This window comes from Chanodichthys erythropterus, chromosome 3 (genome assembly GCF_024489055.1).
Source record: "Chanodichthys erythropterus isolate Z2021 chromosome 3, ASM2448905v1, whole genome shotgun sequence".
NCBI lineage: Eukaryota > Metazoa > Chordata > Actinopteri > Cypriniformes > Xenocyprididae > Chanodichthys > Chanodichthys erythropterus.
The window spans coordinates 32,888,166-32,909,574 of record NC_090223.1 but is presented as its reverse complement, the minus strand read 5'-3'; the positions used below and the strand labels follow the sequence as shown (position 1 = coordinate 32,909,574).

Here is a 21,409-nt window from a genome sequence, read left to right as displayed (position 1 = left end):
CCAGAAGAGGGCGGAGCTTTAACAGCTCACACTTCGGATACTCATCAACAACAAAACTGGAGAATCTCACGCAGTAAAAAATGTCAGAAATTGTCAGTAGCGGTGTTCAGCCTTACATTGTTCAAACCGGAGTCGGACACTGATGGAGAGACTTGATTCAATTCAACGACTAGCATGTCTTTTGTACAAATCCTTTGTGCAAATCCAGTGTTGAACCCACCCTTGTTTGTGAAGCAGTCCTGTGTAAAATGATTTGTGCAAATATATAACACTTTTCTGACTTTCTTCACATTTTCTTCATAAATGAAATTCAACCATGGTGTCCTCATTGGCTCATAAGCCGAGAGTCTACGGAGACTCTTATGTTCCTTGGTACAACCAATAACAGAACATTTGTAATGTTTTTGGCACAGACATTGTATATCTCCAGCCGCTATAGCGAGGAAACGGAAATGGAAATGATGTCACCAGTCATGGGCGGGGCTTCCCCCAACTCTTAAAACACAATAGTCTGTGATTCAAAATACAGGTAAAACATCTGTGAAAAATCAATATGACAAATTTCTTCATATTAACAACATAGGGCCTTATTTAATTTCATTGATTTATTTTTACAGTGTACTGAATTGTGGCCACAATTTATATATATTGTTCTTTTTTTTTGTTACATAGTGGCCACATCTTACTAATTCATTCCCTCGTTTTAGTTAAAGGTGTGGTATATAAGAAAGACAGCTAGTGGTTGAAATGGGTACTGCAGTCCAAATTCAAAATATTGTTTGCCCCGCCCCCTCCTCCTGAGACTTGATGCTCTTGAGGGTTGCCAGTTTGAGAACATGCAACAGGAGCGAGATCAATTGACACTGAAAGGTGAGGAGAAGTTGATGAGTTGATTTATTGATTTATGATGAGCTGATATCACGTTTTAATATGCTTCTATTCATAGGGATTTTTAGATGGATGCTGAGGCTTTTTAGGTCGGGTAGAATCTGCAATCTCTGACCCAGTTTGTTCACGGCTGCAATATGCTGCATGTGTTTTCCGCCAACTGGCATACCGGGGTGGCGAAATATGATTGGGTAAATTGTGCTTGCACAGACCAAAACAAAACCCCCAGAAATTCTGACACAGAACACAAATTTCAAAGTAAAATAACTGTCTGTAGCAATGGTTTTCAGAGAAATGAGTATGTGAACAAGCATGTTTCCTAAATATCTGCAAACATATTATGGTATTTTTATGCTTTAGTACAGTCAAAACTTACATACAGCACCTTTAAATTGTGTCCACATTGTACTTATTCATTCCATCATTTTAATTCAGTTAAATCTTGGCCACTATTTAACAAAAACAATGGAATAAATAAGTACAACATGGCCACAATTTAGGGAACAGAATAAGAAGTGGGAATGAATTCTTAATTCTTTTTCACAACATGTGTGGGGTTGCGTATTTATGAGAGTTCATGAGAGAAGTAACAATGCCCGATATGTGAACGTTTCATTCTTTTGAGTCAGATTAAATGTACACTGTCCCTTTTTTGAAATAATAATAATAATAAAAGAGATCTTTTCAATGAATTGTTTGATCCAGTTCCCATAACTCTGACTGATTCGGTTCTTATATTCAACTGACTCAGTGATCAGTCTAACGAAGATGTAGACAATCAGTCCCTTAAATTATAATCTGTTCCGCACATAAAGCTTATCGTATGAATTATATAACGCACAAGCCACATGAACCACTTTTATGATGCCTTTTTGTCATTTTGGAACCTTGACAGCTCTAGTTTTCATTAACTTTCACTATAGTGAACAGAGTTTGATACACACAGAGTACAAAGAAATCATAATGGCTTTTGAATGTCATGACATTGGGTAAATGATGACAAGTTTCATTCCTGGGTGAACTATTACATAACGACTGAGAAGTTACAGGAAAAATAAAATCATAATCTCGGCCATTTAGTCTATAAACACAATCTGCCTAATACACTGAGCATTCACACATATTAAACGCTTCATCCTGCCATCGACTAAAAGTCCTGGCACAGTTCAATGATGACTCAACGTTTTAATGAGCCCTGACTGAACAATATGAAAAGCACATTGGGGGAAGGGCTTGGGGGAGTTGTGTGTTTTTTTTGGCTGCCTAAATTGAAAAGAAACACAGCGGTGAAAAATGAGGGCTGTTTTTCAAGGTGACAGCAGTACAGGTTGAATGCTATAGTACAGCACTTGTATTCTCCCTCTCTTGCTCAGGGTGAAAAAGAAGGAGAAGAAGAATAGAAGCAGGACAGCAGCTTATTTCTTGCTACTATAGTCCACGGCTTAGCGGCCAGGCCAATTCACCGCAGGTCTCGGGTAGGTCACGCAGATAGGAGGATTACTTTAAGGGGGCCGACATTCCATTACTCTGTCGGACAATAGTATCAAAATAATCAGCGATACCCAGATTTATGGGCAATATCAAGAGGCCGCCCTGTGCAGAGATGAGTAGGACAGAGTTGACCCCCCAGAAGGGATTCCTGACGGGAATCTTCAGCCCCCGAGTAAATTACACAACACAAGCAATTTGCCACACGGCCGCCAAGGCCGGGAGCGAAGGGAGCGAGGGGAAGAGCGAAAGTGACAGACAAAGACAGAATGGAAAGGCTTTCTGCATAATTTTTGAGGAGATGGAGGGCACTTGTGCATCATTTCAGCTCATCAGTAGTCAAAAACACCTCTGTTGCACTCCCTCCTAATGCCCTGCACCATTCTTAAAACATTCAACGCCTCCACTATAAAATAAAACCCATTTGTATAAACAATTATTCAAGAGAAAAAAAGCTGAAGTCTCGAGACGGCCGCCTTCTCAATCCTTCTCCTGCTAAATCTCTTCTTAGGGGACTCAAGTATGCGCTGAATTCTGATGGCTTTATTTCGAACACGACTTCTCCCCATACAGACACACAGACAGCTGTGTGGTGAAACCGCCGGTCACACCTGCATTACGCCGCCTAAATGTTTGCGCTCGTTCTTCTTGTCTTGTTTGCTGAGGCAGATAGCTCACGGTGACACCAATAATTACACAGTATGGAGAAGCCGCACTAGGATCACGTTTCAGCTCTCCACAGGATCACATGCTTGACTTTACTACGGATACAGATAAGTACTGGAAAACATCTAGCATACTTCTCATTGAGATTTTCTTTCTCAAAGTGAAAGATATTCCAGCAGGATACCTACTTATGAAATCTCACTCGATTTTTCACATTCAAATCTGCTGCATTGCTGATACACTTAAAAAGTAATGCCCACTGCACTGAACTTAAAGGTGCCCTAGAACTTTTTTTTAAAAGATGTAATATAAGTCTAAGGTGTCCCCTGAATGTGTCTGTGAAGTTTCAGCTCAAAATACCCTATAGATTTTTTTAAATTCATTTTTTTTAACTGCCTATTTTGGGACATCATTATAAATGAGCTGATTCAGGGTGTGTGGCCCTTTAAATCTGGTGCTCCATGCCCCAAGAGCTCACGCTTGCCTTAAACAACAAAAAAAAAAGTTTAAAACAACTAATATAACCCTCAAAAATGGATCTTTACAAAGTGTTCGTCATGCAGCATGTCTATTCGCGTAAGTACAGTGTTTATTTTGATGTTTACATTTGATTCTGAATGAGTTTGAGGCTATATGCTCCGTAGCTAACGGCTAATGCTACACTGTTGAGAGAGATTTATAAAGAATGAAGTTGTGTTTATGAATTATACAGACTGCAAGTGTTTAAAAATGAAAATAGCAACGGCTGTAAGAAACAATGGTAACTTTAACCACATTTAACAGTACATTAGCAACATGCTAACAAAACATTTAGAAAGACAATTCACAAATATCACTAAAAATATCATGATATCATTAATCATGTCAGTTATTATTGCTCCATCTGCCATTTTTTGCTATTGTTCTTGCTTGCTTACCTAGTCTGTTGATTCACCTGTGCAGATCCAGACGTTACTGGCTGCCCTTGTCTAATGCCTTTCATAATGTTGGGAACATGGGCTGGCATATGCTAATATTAGGGGTGTACACTCTGTTACGTAACAGTCAGTGTTATGTTGAGATTCGCCTGTTCTTCGGAGGTCTTTTAAACAAATGAGATTTATATAAGAAGGAGGAAACAATGGTGTTTAAGACTCACTAACTCTTGTTATTTAACTATGCCGAGGTAAATTACATTTTTGAATCTAGGGCACCTTTAAATAAACATGAATAAAAGAATTGTTGAAAAAATGTGCTGTCAATCGATTAAAAAAATTAACTTATTAATCGCACATTTTTATGTAATTAATCATTTGAGTTATATTATATATACAATATTTTTATATTGTAATAATTTCCAAATGAATGTAGAAACAACTTAAAAACAGTATATTTTATAATATAAATTAAATATTTGTTGTAATGGCATCTTTTTATGAATGAAGGCCAGTATCACAGATACTAATAAAGGTACTAATATCTATGAAATGTTTTTTTTTTAAACATTAATGATAGCCTGCAGTATTAAAAGCTATCAATTTCAACATTTATTAGGCTTTAAAAAATACTTTTAATTTAAGTGAACTTAAAACAATCTTCACATAAACCAATTATAATAAATGACATATTTACCTGTGGCCTTACCTGTCTAACAGGTAGGAAATATACAGAAACTGAATAAAGTTATCAAACACTTCACAGTTTTTACTGCATAAATTATAAAATAAATATAGATTAATCCTTATTAAAGCTACAATTTTCTCTGTCACCTTTGTTCTTTGATTAACATTAATGACAGACATCACAGCAACTGGTTTATTTTATTGGGCTGCTGTGAATTTAAGACCTGACGTTGCCGAACATGACGCGGATCTGACATGCTGTCACGTGCATCTCATTTTCTCACAAGTTCATTTAAGACTTAATTTAACTAATTTAATACTGTTCTTATGATAATTTGACAAAATGGGCATTCTGACATAATTCTCTGTGTTATTGTTTGTTTAATCGCAAAAGAGAACTTGATACTGGCGCACTGTCTGTGCGTTGTGTGCATGTCAGGACATTCAGACAGCGCTTTCTCTTTTGTCTTGTAGTGCTTGAATGATTTTAAAGCATTTGCATTAACAAGAGTGTGATAATATAATGTAACGCTAGCCAAATTATGCCGGAAAAAAACGTATGCTGCGTTAATTGCGTTAAATATTTTTAATGCGTTAAACTGGAAAAAATTAATCACGTGTTAACTTGCTAAATTTGACAGCACTAAAAAAAAATCACATTAATGAATTAAAAAAAAACCTTTGTTCAATGTTTTTGTGTCAGTAAGATTGTTTTAAGGGGGGGAAATATGCTTTTATTCATTAATGGCACATTAAATTGATCAAAAGTGACAGTAAAGGCATTCATAATATTACAAAAGTTTTTTTTTTTTTTTCAAATCAATGCCATTCTTTGATCTTTCTATTCATTAAAAAAAAAAACAGAAAAAAAACACAGTTTCCACAAAAATATCAAGCAGCACAACTTTTTTTTTAACACTTATCATAATCAGAAATGTTTACTGAGCAGCAAATCATCGTATTAGACTGATTTCTGAAGGATCATGTGACACTGAATACTGGAGTTATGATGCTGAACGTTCAGCTTTGCCGTCACAGGAATAAATTACATTTTAAAATATATTAAAATAGAAAACAGTTAATTTTTTTTTTTTTTTCTGTATTTTTCATCAAATAAACGCAGCCTAGATGAGCATAAGATTTTTTCAGGGTTCAGACCGAGCCCGGACACTCCAATCGTCTTGTCTTTGTGTGGACATGCAGTTTCGAGTTTGCTCGAGTCATGCTCTACCACCCGCTTGATGCTTTGTATGTTGTGTGGAGCATAGTGTTTAGATCCAGACACTGTCTAGTTCGTTTTCAGATCAGTGTCAGGGTTTGAACATTCATGCTCCATGTTTTGTCTCTTGTTGTAAGCGCATGGGTTGAGTGTTCATTCACTTAAGTGCTCTTGTCTCGTGTGTTTTTGTAGAGCACCTGGTTTGTTTTCTCATGTTTGGCTCATGTTTTTCATTGCCCACATGCTTTCATGTTGTCATGTTTTGTACAGACACGCAGATGCAGTCGGTGAGAGCTCTCATTGGCAGCAATGTTCGTGTCATGTTTTGTTGGAGCACATGGATTGTGATTGTGTTTACTGGCCATGTGCTCTTGTATTTGTCATGTTTGTTTCTATGTGCCATGTGCTCTCCTGCCTATGGTCTTATCCCTGTCCTTCTTGTTACCTACTGCTTAACCTCGTCACCCTCCTAATTTCCTCTCCAATTTTTATACTCTCTTTGTGTTTGCAGCCCTGTGCTAGTTTTTCATTGTATGCACCCTCTCATGCCCTGCTCTTGTTCTGCAAAAAACAGCTGCCAGTCCTGTTTTCCCCCATGCATCGGAGTCCTCGCCCGTAAAAACGTGACAAAATATTAAAGACCCCAAACTTTTGAATGGTAGTATATATAAAATTACTTCCTTCAGAGTAGTGTCTTTTTGTTTATTTGTTCATTTGTTTTGGAATATTTTCAAAACTATAATTGTAATATTGGTACTTTTTTGCAACATTGATAGTATTTAGAAAATAACAGAACAATAATAGGTCTGCTGAAAAAATATCAATTAAATTTTGAACAAAACAGTGAAATATTTAAAGAACATATGCAGTTTTCGTTTTTGCCAGTAAAGATATTTTCATTATTCTAAAAGAAAATGTGATACAAAACTTCATTTAATGTTTCTCACAACGATTATTAAAAATAACTAATAACTAAAAACTTGTGTTAGAATTTGACAATATAACATTAAAATAACATATACTGTATACTTGCGATGTTGCTTGTGATGTTCCTCATTTGTAAGTCACTGTGAAGTGTAAATGTAAGAGAACATAACATACTGTAAAATGACAACACACTGCAACATAGCGTAACATATTGTGACATACTGTAAAATGACAACATAAAATAACAAGATAACATGACATACACTGCTAGATAATATTTTTTTTAATTAACATTATAGGTGGCAACATTTTGAAACGGTACTAACAGTTGATCAGATTATGTTAACATGAGAGAAAGAAGGGCACAAACCTTTTTTTGTTGTTGTTGTTTGTTTCAAAGTAACAAAAGAAATGAGAACCGATGGTATAACTTTAAAAAAGGGAGTGAATGCTAAATGACCCAAAGATATCTTCTCGAATGTTCAGCAGTTTGTGTTCTTTTTAAACCTGGGGTTGGTGTGACGTAGTGGTCAAATAGAAATGAAAAATACCAGGTCAAGCTCTATCATGTATGGTGGGCCATAGGGCTCTCAGGGCGGGGCGGGCAATCCAACTCTTAACCCCAGGTTACTCTAGGGCGGCTGTCACTGAAAGGATAAAAGCATCTGTGAAATGTTTAATAAAATGCCAGCCCCGGTAAGAGGATCTGTTGTGTTGCTTTCCTGTGTCCAGGCGGCATGGTGAACAGTGATTGGAGGAATGAGAATTTCTGCTATCAGACCGAGCACAGCACTTCACTGTTGACCATGACAACATGCAGCGAGTCTTGACCGTCCCATCAGTCCAACTTTGTTGATTTGATAGTGCGTTAAATTAGGCAGCAGACGAGCACATCATCAAGAGTATCTCCACAGCAGAACGCAGTGGCTATGAAGGGCAGAGCTGTGATTGTCAGTGTAGTGAGGGGTGGAGATGGAGAGGGGCACGGCTGTAAGTATGACGGACAGTGGAGGTGAAGAGAAGCACACCAGGCTTACTAAAGAGAATTACACCTTATCTCTGCTGGAGGAGTCAAAGCCAGTGCAGGAGCACAAACCCTGCTGAAGCTCACAGCTCTGTCTGTGTTTATATCTTTCTTTCTTTCTTTCTTTCTTTCTTTCTTTCTTTCTTTCTTTCTTTCTTTCTTTCTTTCTTTCTTTCTTTCTTTCTTTCTGTTGTCCATTAATTCTTTCTTTCTTTCATTTGTTCATCCCTTCTTTCTGTTGTTCATGAATTCTTTCTTTCTTTCTGTTGTTTGTTCATTAATTGTTTCATTCTTTCTTTCTTTTGGTTGTTCATTAATTGTTTCTTTCTTTCTGTTGTTTTTTCATTAATTCTTTCTCGTTCTTTGTCTTTCTTTCGGTTGTTCGTTAATTGTTTCTTTCTTTCTTTCTTTCGTTTGTTCATTTCTTTTCTTTCATTTGTTCATTAATTCTTTCTTTTGTTTGTTCATGAATTCTTTCTTTCTTTTCTGTTGGTTGTTCATTAATTCTTTCTTTCATTTGTTCATCTCTTCTTTCTGTTGTTCATTAATTTTCTTTCTTTTGTTTGTTCATTAATTATTTCTTTCTTTCATTTTTGTCTTTCTTTCGGTTGTTTGTTAATTGTTTCTTTGTTTCTTTCGTTTGTTCATTTCTTTTCTTTCATTTGTTCATGAATTCTTTCTTTCTTTCAGTTGTTAATTTATTGTTTCTTTCTTCATTAATTGTTTCTTTCTTCCGGTTGTTCATTACTTATTTATTTTTCTTTCTTTCTTTCTTTCTTTCTTTCTTTCTTTCTTTCTTTCTTTCTTTCTTTCTTTCTTTCTTTCTTTCTTTCTTTCTTTCTTTCTTTCTTTCTTTCTTTCTTTCTTTCTTTCAGTTCCAATTTAGTTTTCGTTATTGGCATTACAAATACTTCACATTTGTTTTGTCAAATCAATGCTCAATAAGTAAAATAAAATAAAGTCAAATCACAATAGAGCAAAACATAACTAGTATTAACAAATAAAATAAAACAAATAAAAACAGTAATTTAAATTTAAATAAAATAAGATAAAATTAATATAACAGTTCAAAGTAAAAATGAATGAGCAAATTTAGCAAGGTATTAAGAAGTTACATGAGTTATGAAAAGAGATTAAAAAAATCAAAGACTATATGTGTCTTCCTTCTTTTTCTTCTTTAGAAGGTCAGACACCAGCAATTGCCCGGGTGGCACAGTCATTTTCAAAAATGGCAGCGGTATCCATTTCACACTTACATAGTTTACAACAACTGCCTTAAACAGATTCAGTTGCAAGAAAGTCCTGAGGGCATCCCACCACATCATACTTGGTGAGCAAACTCTCGTTTTGTTCTATGTATGTGCATGTGACAGGAAAAGACAGACAGAAAGAAATTCAGTATGTTGACTGTTACTTGACCAGCAATTACGCCCCTCAAGCTCCCAAATCATTCTTTCATCTAGCAGTCAATCCTCTGTCATGGAGAGATCACTCAGATAAATATCTTTCTCAGCTAAGGTGCCCAAAGGTTCAGCGGCATGGCCCCTTGCAGCAGCTCTGTCAATAGATGAAATTCTGAGGGCAAACTACAGCGAGCCACAGTCCAGCAGATCTCGGGGATCAGATTTTGATTAACTCAGGGTTCAGATGATTTCCAAGTTCACTGGCTGCAATAATATCTGCGCTATACACTCACAGGGATGAGCTTACGGATGTTTGCTTCAGGTGTGGTAACAAACACACTTTTCAAGCATTGGACACGGGTGGCAGACAACTAAATTAGATGGTCTAAACACTGTATTAGATTCATGAATATGTAAGTACAAAGCCCAGATTATAATGTTAATTATTTACTGACTTGTCTATGTATGATTCAGCAGCACTTTGCACATCACAGACTGTGTGTTTCATGATTCATACTGAGACTCACACTGTTATGTGGGCAGTACGTGCCACACACACACACACGCACACACACACACACACTGCTGCCCCTGTAAGACCGAAACGAGTGGCCATGTGGCCCCTGACTGTACCAGTCACTTCCAGGCATTGAAGAGGCCCATCAGCAGCCAAGATGCTCAGACTTCATCTGTTTTAATTAGCCAATCATGTTCTCCTCCTGGCTCTCCATGAGAGCACTTCTCTCCCGCTTGGCGTCAAAACAGAAACACAGTGTAGCTCAACCCCCCCCCCCGAAAACAAACAGCCCATATAGAGCCATGCCGACCTCATCAAGCCTCGGGTTCTGGAGCCTTCTTCATCGCTCCTTCATCTCTAATAGGCATTCAGACCAGCCCTCAACACAGCAGCTGGAGCAGGGTCTTGCCAGCACTGCCTGTTTGGCTTGAATGCAAAATGATTGGTGGTTTTGTGAGGTCGAGACTTAAGACTTTTTTTTGTCCATTCCATATTACACTGACCATAACATTTACATCAATGGCAGCTTATATATATATCCAGTCCATTTACAGCATCAAAGAAACATGAATGAACATGAGAATCAATGTTGTTTCAAACGTGGAAAGATGTCAATATACACAATTTTTCAAGTTTAACTCCACCGAGGTTTTTTCATGTTGGTTTATTTTTTTTTATTCTTCAAAACTAATAAATTATAGTTATTTCTCAAACTGAAAGAGGGTATGATATGAGCAGATCAATGGTGATATTTACTTTACTTTACTTGACCTGAAATTATGGCTCCTGTATTTACTCCGAAATGTCAGTCACACTGGAAGCGTTTCTTTGCACAACTAGAAATACTGTTTTTGGTTTTTTTTCAAAGAAGTAAAATGGTTATTACGACACCAGTGACCTATCCATTTAAAAACACAATAACACTAGTGTATGACATACTAACTGCAACTTTGTTTGGTTTGTGTTGTCATCTAAAACTGGTACTTGGAATAAAGAACAGAGCAATTACTCCAACAGTCTACTCTGACAGAACACAAACAGTTGTCAAAATAAAGCGTTAACCCGCCTGTACTAATAATGAGAGAAGCAGCGAAACAAGACTTTGCCTACTTTTCATTAATGCATCTATTTTGGCATTTTAATGAATGCACACACACACAAAAAAGCTTGAGAAATAAGAAGCTCAGAGGCGACAGACATTCCTGACTGAGTCATGATGACAACAAAACCGTTCCAGTCACAATAAGATCAGTTGAAACAAACATAGAACAAACAGATGTTTGTGTCTGGCAGAGCTGCCCAGACATAACTTGCAGAGCAGTCTAATCACATTCACATACTTGGTAAATGAAAATGAGTGCAAAAATTGTGTAAACTGCTTTCACGGCAGCCTACAAAGTTGTAATATCATTAATAAACATTGTTTCACACAGACACTGGCATTTACAGCCAAAAACCAATATATTACATCTTTCATATCTACATAACTGTAGTTCTGAAGGTAGCTTAAACAAATTTCCAAAGATTTCCCAGTGCTCTAGTGGAGAACATGCCCAACTTCTTGACTGGTGCTACTCCGGCAGCACTAAAGCATAAAGGGATGTTCACACAAAATAAAAACAAATGGATATCATTCTTTTTCGAGTTAAAGTCGATGGATGAATTTTGGTCACATAAGCGAGCGACAGAAACCATTGGCGATGTGGAAGTTATTTTAAATTTATACTAATGACTATATGAAAAAATATAGTTTATACAGTAGCCCATCTATATTTTTATGCACATTTTGCAATACTACATAAAAATGCAAGATGAGAAAAAAAGTGCATAGATTATGAGTAGGAAATTAACTAGGTGGGCGAGGGTGTCTGATGTTGTAAGAACCCAAACACCCAATGACCCCAGGATGCATTAATGATGATGTGTCCTAGCACATCTGCATCTCTTATCATGAGTATTCTGGAAATTTACTGCATTTTTTTGTTTCCATCCTGCATTTTTATGCATATTGCCAAATTCATATTAACATTAATGAATGGAAATCTGTCTGAATTTTGAACAACCCTGGTGAATCAGTTTTGTTTTATCCCTTTTAAGTGTTTTTACAGTACATCAAAACACTGATAACTATCGAAACCCAGCATATTATAAAAACTTGACAAAATGTGCTACATTAAAATTGTCTGTCTTGACATCCAAACTGAAACAAATATGCATACAATCATGCCAGTAAAGGTGGATTATTGAATGTGTGCATGTTTCGTGTGTACAGCAACATTTGGAAAATAACGTGTGCTAAATCCAGGTTTATGACCTGTTCCCTGATAAAGGAACATTGTTTAAGGCTTTTACAGGACTATGCATTTACAGTCCTATGCATTTACACTTTTACAGCACGATGCAAGATCAGTGTTATTCTGCATAGCTGTTGTGCTCAGTTACTGCTGATAGTGTAGTCTTTGTGCAATATGCTTTATGACGTGCTGCACACTAATGGCCACGTGAACATGTCGTCAGGGCAAGGTGTGAGATATTGCTTTGGTTCAACCGGGCTGTAAATCTGCCCCGTGCTTTTGTCTTCGCTCTGCCAACAGTTCGCACTGATGAATAGGCTTTGTCAGATTAATATCAACATAGTGTGGTGTCAAACTGCATTACTCTGCGGTTATGTTCCTTAGAGCTACACGTTTGACATGTAACTCTGCCTGCCCCTGTATGTCCTCCTAAAGGGTTTTAAGAGTTCCCAACGGTCCTGTGGTTTCAGGGTCATGTCTTCAAGCTATTCTCCTTTATGATTTTTTGATTGTCTTTCTTCTGTCCACCACAATGAAGCTATTTCATCCCTGAGAGTGGCATCTTTTCAATCCACTGAGATGAAACCCTATTGGGAAGGTTCACTGATGAGTCAGTAGGCAGTTAGTGGTCTACCATGAGGTCGGACCACATTTGTGTGGTTATTTTCAACTAAGTTGTAATTCTTTTCCTAACATTTGCACTCCAATGTTTTCTGTCATCTGTTTCCAAAACTCTGACCAAAGGCGAAAAATAATATGTGACAGCACACAGCCAGAGTGACAACCAATTCAACATTTTATCTGCTTTAATCAACATCAACAAGAGGCAACTTGACATGGAATTAATTAATGTAATTACTTTCATGTGGATTTAATTTGGCACCATAGCAGCTTGATCTTTGCAGCTGTCAGCTCCCTGATAAAAGGAGGGAGGAGAGCGTTACGTTTGTACATGGCCACTGGCAAGCGCAGAGTGCAAAGAGTCAAAGGCTATTTTTAGAGTGACTGAGGTCCAACAACTGAGACGTCTGCCATCACAAAAGAGTCAGAGCCCATACATGTAGACATCAGAAAAAATGTAAATACCATGATATACTACCAAACAAAAGTCTGGGGTCAGTAAGATTTTGTTTACATGTTTTTAAAAAGAAGTCTCGTATGTTCAACAAGGCTGCACTTATTTGATCAAAAATACAGTAAAAACAGTGATATTGTGAAATATTAGGTAACACTTTGGTATGGGGAACACACATTCACTATTAACTATGACTTTTTCCTCAATAAAGTCTTAATTTACTGCTTATTAATAGTTAGTAAGGTAGTTGTTGTAGCGTTTAAGTAGGTAAGGTGTAGGATTTAGGGATTTAGAATATGGTCATGCAGAATAAGGCATTAATTTGTGCTTTATAAGTACTAATAAACAGCCAAAATGCAAGCTAATAAGCAACTAGATAAAAGTGTGTAATTTTTCCCCATACTAAACTGTTACCAAATATTATTACATGTTTAAAATAACTGTTAATAACAATTTTAACATATTTTAAAATATAATCTATTCCTGTGATGGAAAAGCTGAATTTTCAGCATCATTACTCCAGTCTTCAGTGTCACATGATCCTTCAGAAATCATTCTAATATGATGATTTGCTGCTTAAGAAACATTTCTTATCAAAGTTGAAGCAGAAACAGTTGTGCTGCGTAATATTTGTAAATAGTAAGATTTATGGAATCCATGATAAATTTTTTCAGAATTCTTGGATGAATAGAAAGTGCAAAAGAACAGCATTTATTTGAAAAAGAAACCTTTGTAACATTTTAAACTTCTGTACTGTCACTTTTGATCATTTTAACGCATCCTTGCTGAATAAAACTATCATACCAAAGTACCATGCATTTCTGACTGACTGTCGACAACTAGCTCAAGGTACCGTATGCATTGCAACACATGTCACGATTCATTGAGATGCGACACAATATCATAATTGGATCGAGATTGAAAGTACGAGTGAGAGAGAGACTGTGCATGTGGAGGAGGGAGAGAGTTAATTTGCGGTATCAGTTTCAGCCTCTCTTGTGCAGTTCATTTCACTTTTGGCCAGTGCTGCATCTCATTGAATCGGCTCTGACCACGCTGAGGATCGCTGGTTTCAGAGTTTATGCTTATTTGATGGATGAAGGATTTTGTAGGATGACCTACTTCATGAACTAAACTGTAGAACTTGATATGAATCAGTACACAGATAAATAAAAATGTCAACTAAAAGTAGCATGGAATACAGTGAGAAAAATACACAATAAATGAATATATGTTTGTATTGGCCGAGCTCTGAATAATTAAAGGTGCAATGTGTAAATTTTAGGAGGATCTATTGACAGAAATGGAATATAATATACATAAGAATTTTTTCAGTGGTGTATAAAGAACCATTATGTTTTTATTACCTTAGAATGAGCCATTTCTATCTACATACACCACGGGTCCCCTCACATGTTAAAGGGTTAGTTCACCCAAAAATGAAAATTATGTCATTAATGACTCACCCTCATGTCGTTCCAAACCCATAAGATCTTCATTCAGAACACAGTTTAAGATATTTTAGATTTAGTCCGAGAGCTTTCTGTCCCTCCATTGAAAGTGTTTGTACGGTAGACTGTCCATGTCCAGAAAGCTAATAAAAACATCATCAAACTAGTCTATGTAACATCAGTGGGTTAGTTAGAAGTTTTTGAAGCTAAATACATTTTGGTCCAAAAATAACAAAAACTACGACTTTATTCAGCATTGTATTCTCTTCCGGGTCTGTTGTCAATCCGGGTTCACGACTCCGCAGTGACGCTGCTGACGTGTTATCCGGTGCGCCCGAGCTTCGTTTACAGTCTGAGGGAGACGCACGCTGTATTCAAGCTATTCTACATTGTTTGTATTTTGGTATTGCTATATTTTATAAAATGGTGCGTAAGTGTGCATGTCGCAGATGTCCTAATCGCCAAAAACAACGACGTAAAAGTGCATTACCAACGCCGACAGATGAAAGGATTCAATGGAATCAAATCAATGGAAAGGATTCCGGAAGAGAATACAATGCTGAATAAAGTCGTAGTTTTTGATATTTTTGGACCAAAATGTATTTTCGATGCTTCAAAAACTTCTAACTAACCCACTGATGTCACATGGACAACTTTGATGATGTTTTTATTACCTTTCTGGACATGGACAGTCTACCGTACATACATTTACAATGAAGGGACAGAAAGCTCTCGGACTAAATCTAAAATATCTTAAACTGTGTTCTGAAGATGAACGAAGGTCTTATGGGTTTGGAACGACATGAGGGTGAGTCATTAATGACATAATTTTCATTTTTGGGTGAACTAACCCTTTAAGTCGCCACTTTATCCCTAAATGGACAAACTGCTCTAGAGAGTGTGTTTGCTTGACTAGCTACTCTCTGCTGTCTCTGATGATGACATATTTGTCCTGTGTTGGCCACCGTAGCTTCTCTATATTGCAATTCGCAACCTCACCGCTAGATGCCGCTAAAATTTACACACTGCACCTTTAAGCCTGGATTAAACTTAACTTGAACAAAAGACAAAAGTATAAAACACTGGCTGTTAAGTGTTTTTGTTGTTTTTTCCACCTCTTGCAAACAAACAGTGAACATGAACTACCTGGCAAGTGAATCATAAAACTTCTTCTCACTGCATTTCATGTTGGTTCAGCCGATATTTTCTCCACACTGCCATTTGGCATTTTGGAAAATATTGCAATGGCAAAGATCAAAAAGATCTTTAATTTAAACTTAAAAAAAAAAGTATCAAAGACTGATTTAATCCTATTCAAATGATAAAAAAAAAAAAAAATCTATTTTGACTGCACATTCATTTTCTCACTTCAAGACACTTAAAGAATTTGAACAATGAATGTTGTTGCCACCTACTATATTCTGCTTTAAACACTAATAATCTACAGTATCTAGTTCCAATGCGCTGAACGACATGGGATGCAATTTATTACAGATTTATAAAACTACAAAAGCCCAATCGACAGTTGAAACAGCAAGAAGAATAATACAGAGCCCACAAGAAAGCTTTAACACTCAGATGTATAATGAGGCCCTAAACTCCTCTAGGAGCTCATTTAATGTATTTTATCCTACTGTAATACAAACCCAATATCATATCTGCAAAACAACCACCGTTTAATGAGCAATAGGAAGTTATATTAGGACAGACCACTGGTATGCGGATTCCACTCAAAATAACGCAATTTCTTTGGGATGTTTTAATATCGCTGATGATCTTTATGCTCTCCCAACAAGAGATCAAAAAGCCTAATCAGAGCAAATTTGCCTTTTGCCGCATGGATGTGTATTCATAACCGAGTCCATCTCTCAGTGCGAGCCTTATTCTGTCAATTAGACTCCCACCGATATCGATTGATTTGCAGAGCGAACTCCACAAATCAATTTCTCCCATTGTTTTGCTTTTCCAATTATTCCTCCCACTCTGGTTTTATTGAACCGCATTCTCTCTAGAACAAAAAAAAAAAAAAAAAGAACACGCTCATCCATGATACCAGCCCTAATGCACACATGTGTATTCCCGTTCATGTTTGGGCTCGGACTGGATCACAGTCTAAAAGGAAAAAAACAGGCCCTAATTACACCTTTGAATTTGCAGACTCTGGCAGTGTGTGTCTGAGGTAATTACCGCACTGACACACTTTTACATCGTTCCAGGGTGTAATTAAGATGGCGGATTCATGGGTACTAATATTGTGTGAACAGTTGTTAATGACGCTTTGCTTGGAGGGGTTATAATGAAATTATAATGACGCAGTTAAGAAGGTCAGTTGTTTTCGGCGGCCTTACCTTTTCCCACTCTCTGTCCTTGTTCAACACGATCACCACCAGTTTGGGATGCACTTGGTAACCGTCCTCGGTGAAGGACAAATCTCTGCCATCCCAGGTCACGTTCATCATGTACCTACAGGAAGCAGAGAGCTCATCAGGTCCAGAAATAGAGCAGTCAGGTGACACAAATCTTATCTGCTGCAATAGGCACAAAAAGAACTTTTCATCCTAATGATGTCCGTTCTATACCTAAAAGATCAAAATAACATATGAAGGTCATTTTAAACATGCAAGAAGACAAAAAGAGGAATTAATGAGCCATCTGAAGACTAATGACTGACCTAAATCAGACGTCACATTAAGCGAAGATGAAAAATCTGCCCGAGTTATTATTAGTATCCAATGAAATCTACATGAATCACAACCATTCTTTCTTTTGTCCTCATCTTCAAAGAGATAGCAAGAGAGAGCATGTAGATGTAAAACAGACCAGTCTTGGTTCATTACAAGTACTTTAATAGCATTTGTGGCATTATGTCTGATAAGTCTGTTTTTTCCTTTTTATTTTTGTGTTTGCAGTTATAGTGCAGAAATAAAACAGCACAGCGTTTAAAAACAGTAAAGCTTCTAACTTTGAAATAAATTGTATAAAACACTGGTTTTCAACAAGTTATCCAGCATCCTCAAGGTAATGCTAGTAAATGCCACAGAATTTTTTTATAAGAGATTTTTTAAGAAAGTCAACATCCTTAAAGTCCCCCTGCAGTCAATCCTTTTATCCTTTAAAACTCATATTTGATAAACAAAATTACATACTTAAATTTTTTCTGTGAAAATTTCTTCATGTAACTCTACATTTAGTATACGTGGACCTATGAATATGCAAATTAGTCCCCGTCTGCACTTACTCGCTCAAGCTCGGACTACCTGATCCACTCAGTCAACTTTACTGCAGTAAACGCTGCACAATGGCAAGTGGAAACACTGGTTTAATTCACCCATATATGTTTGAACCAGAAACTGATCCAGAAGAAGTGGAAGAGTGAATTATACAGGCTTGTCTACAAGTCGATGTATCAGAATGGTAACGCATTTTATGTATCGCTCTCTACAATGTCGGACACATAACGGTAATTGATATGATTAGCCTTTGGATTGACTAAGGTATCAAACAGCTAATAATGTGTTCCTAATGTTACACAAACCATGTTCTCGTTTAGCATCTCAGCGTCACATAGCTGCCTTCTAAAAATCAGCATCCTTAGAAATGCTTTGAGTGGAGAAGGGCATTTATTTCAGCATAACATCGTATTATGCATCATACACATTATTCACCCACTACATTTCCATACATACCAGATTTTTCCTGTCACTTCCTAAAGTTGTTTGTGTGCTCACAGATATATATATATATATATATATATATATATATATATATATATATATATATATATATATATATATATATATATATATATATATATATATATATATATATATATAAACCTGAAAGACACAACATGAAGGGCTTGTTGAAATCAGATGGGCTTTTTTAAAGGAAAGTAAAACCCAAGTGAATACAGTCTGGATCCTTCACTTTCACAATGCCACTGTGTTCCTGTCAAATCACTTTAAAAGCGATAAACCGAGAAACACATAGTGTTACCTTCTCACTTTTCACACCATGTCGTCAGGCCTACCTCAGAGACCACACACCAGCTGACACAAACACATCAGACTGCCCCTCTCCCTCAGTAATTTCAACCCAGCCATTTTAATGAAAGATGTGGCACGGATACAGTCTGGTGGTAAGTTTTATGCTGCAGTACTGCCAGGTGAGCAGATTTAGAAGTGTGGTGTGATGATCGATTTATGAAACTGGCCTTGGTGGGCGTCTAGTGACTGAATGGCAGAGTAGCTTGTTGAATTGATTGGGGTCCCATTTAGGGGGCGAAGCAAAGGCCTACTCACCCTAGATATATCGGTGAATCCAATTACATCAGACTGCGGGAGAGGAAGACAATCGATAAGCTCTGTTCTCCTCCGCTACAAGACATGTTTCCATTCACAATGGGCTCCCTTATTTATTTGAAACCTTCTTTCATATTTCACACCTCTCCTATTTCCCTTTGTTTCCACCTAGAACTGTGAGCCGTGGATCACTACACTGATCACACCTGCAGAGTTCCTTTTACCAATTACTGAGGAAACCAGACACTGGACACAGTGTGTCAATAGAGCTTTAGGTTCTCAGCAGGATCGCAGGAGTGTGAGAATTGTGCTCATTAGCTTAGTATGTTCTGCCACTGCTAGACCTTTGGACAGGCTGGATAGGACCACAGCGAAAAACAGAACAAAAAACATACTTGACAAATCGAACACAATATAGAAATTAAAAATTATAAGCTGCCAACAATAAATGTGATTTCTAGGGTTCTCGCCTAATCATTAGTCGACTAGAAGAGGCTTAGTCAACCAAAAATTGAAAAACTTGTGGCAAAGTCCATGAGGGACTTTGGATTCGCCTATCATCCATCGACCTCAAATATGGCTTATCATTTGAAACTAGTAACTTTACATGGCTGCTCGCACTAAAGTTATCCTAGATAAATGTGTGCTATTTACTCCTTATTATACATGGCAGATCTTCGTTGACTCTTCCTGCCGCTGTCCTTTCCCTAGATGCTATGAAAGCCTTTAATCATCTGGAATGGCCATATCTGTGGTCTGTGTTACTCTTACATCCGTATGATCAAGGTGTTGTATGCAAACCCCACAGCCATGGTGCTGAGAGGTAGAACTTGTTCTTCACTGTTTGACATAGCCAGAGGTTCTCGACAGGGATGCCCCCTAAGCCTGTTTCTTTTTGTGCCACTGGCACAGACAATACACATAGATAAAGGTATCATCCCAATCACAATGTGTGGAACCAGTCATCATATCTCGCTGTATGCAGATGATGTCCTTCTTTATTTAGGTAATCCATTGCAGTCCATACCTAACATATATACGATAGAATAAACTGAACAAAGTTGATTGGGACGGTGTCTGGGTTATGGCAATGGATACTTCTAGGAATCCGGATCATCAACAAATCTATTTTAATTGTATTCATAGGACTTACATGACTCCACGTAAACTCTATAGTATAAAGCTTAAACCTTAAACTTAAAACCTGCTTAAATCCTAATTGTACACTGTGCCATACAGGGGAAATTGGTACTTTTTATCACATGGGAATACCCAAGAAATCAGTAGCAATGAGATGGAAACCTCCACATTCTCTTAATAAGCAATATTGGGTTCTCACATTTATAGATGTGGTATATCTTGAATTGCCCACTGCATGCATTCACGGTGCAAGAGAGTACACCATTAGACTCTTGGCCCAAACTTTGGAGAAACTCAAAGGTCTACTGATTTGAATTAAGGAGATTTTATTTTTATTATAATTTTTATATGTATTTTATTTATTATATTTATTTATTTTTTATTTTATATTTTTTCACAGTTTTTTATTTTATTTTTACTTACTATTGTAATTGTTGACAGGATGCACTTTCTGCTGTCTCAGTCTCTGAGCGTGTAAAAAAAACAAACAATTAAACCAAACAGAAATATATCTATAGAAAGCTTGAAATGTCAAGCCAATTCAAGTGGAAAATACCAGTCGTAAGGGTCAACTTTTTGAAATTGAGATTTATACATCATCTGAAAGCTGAATAAAACTTTCCATTGATGTATGGTTTGTTAGGATAGGACAATTTTTGGCCGAGATACAACTATTTGAAAATCTGGAATCTGAGGGTGCAAAAAATCTAAATATTGAGAAAATCCCCTTTAAAGTTGTCCAAATGAAGTCCTTAGCAATTCCTATCAACTCACAAAATACATTTTTTATAAATAATACAAAAATACAAATTTATAAAATATCTTTATGGAACATGATCTTTACTTAATATTCTAATGATTTTGGCAAAAATAGATAATTTTGATCCATACAATGTATTGTTGGCTATTGCTACAAATATACCCGTGCGACTTATGACTGGTTTTGTGGTACAGGGTCACATATAGGCGAGTCCACTACTGCGGAGATGACGATTCAGCATCGTCAACTTAAAGGTGCCCTAGATTCAAAAAGACAAGACAAGACAAGAGCCAAGAGCCATCGCTATTTTCATTTTTAAACACTTGCAGTCTGTATAATTCATAAACACAACTTCATTCTTTATAAATCTCTCCAACAGTGTAGCATTAGCCATTAGCCACAGAGCACAGCCTCAAACTCATTCAGAATCAAATGTAAACATCAAAATAAACACTGTACTTGCGCGATTAGACATGCTGCATGACGAACACTTTGTAAAGATCCATTTTGAGGGTTATATTAGCTGTTTGAATTTTTTTTTTATGTTGTTTAAGGCAAGCGCGAGCTCTTGGGGCATGGAGCACCAGATTTAAAGGGCCAAACACCCTGAATTGGCTCATTTCTAATTATGCCCCAAAATAGGCAGTTAAAAAAA

The 21,409-nt window shown here is 36.8% G+C and overlaps 1 protein-coding gene across 1 annotated transcript in view; it reads right to left on the bottom strand.

The window, feature by feature from the left end:
* Nucleotides 1–21,409, bottom strand: part of grin2aa (glutamate receptor, ionotropic, N-methyl D-aspartate 2A, a) — a 173,161-nt gene that overhangs the window by 36,468 nt on the left and 115,284 nt on the right. Inside the window, exon 3 of the mRNA XM_067373881.1 lies at nucleotides 16,902–17,016. Within this exon, the coding sequence (XP_067229982.1) occupies nucleotides 16,902–17,016 (115 nt within the window). The remainder of the gene's footprint in view (nucleotides 1–16,901; nucleotides 17,017–21,409) is intronic.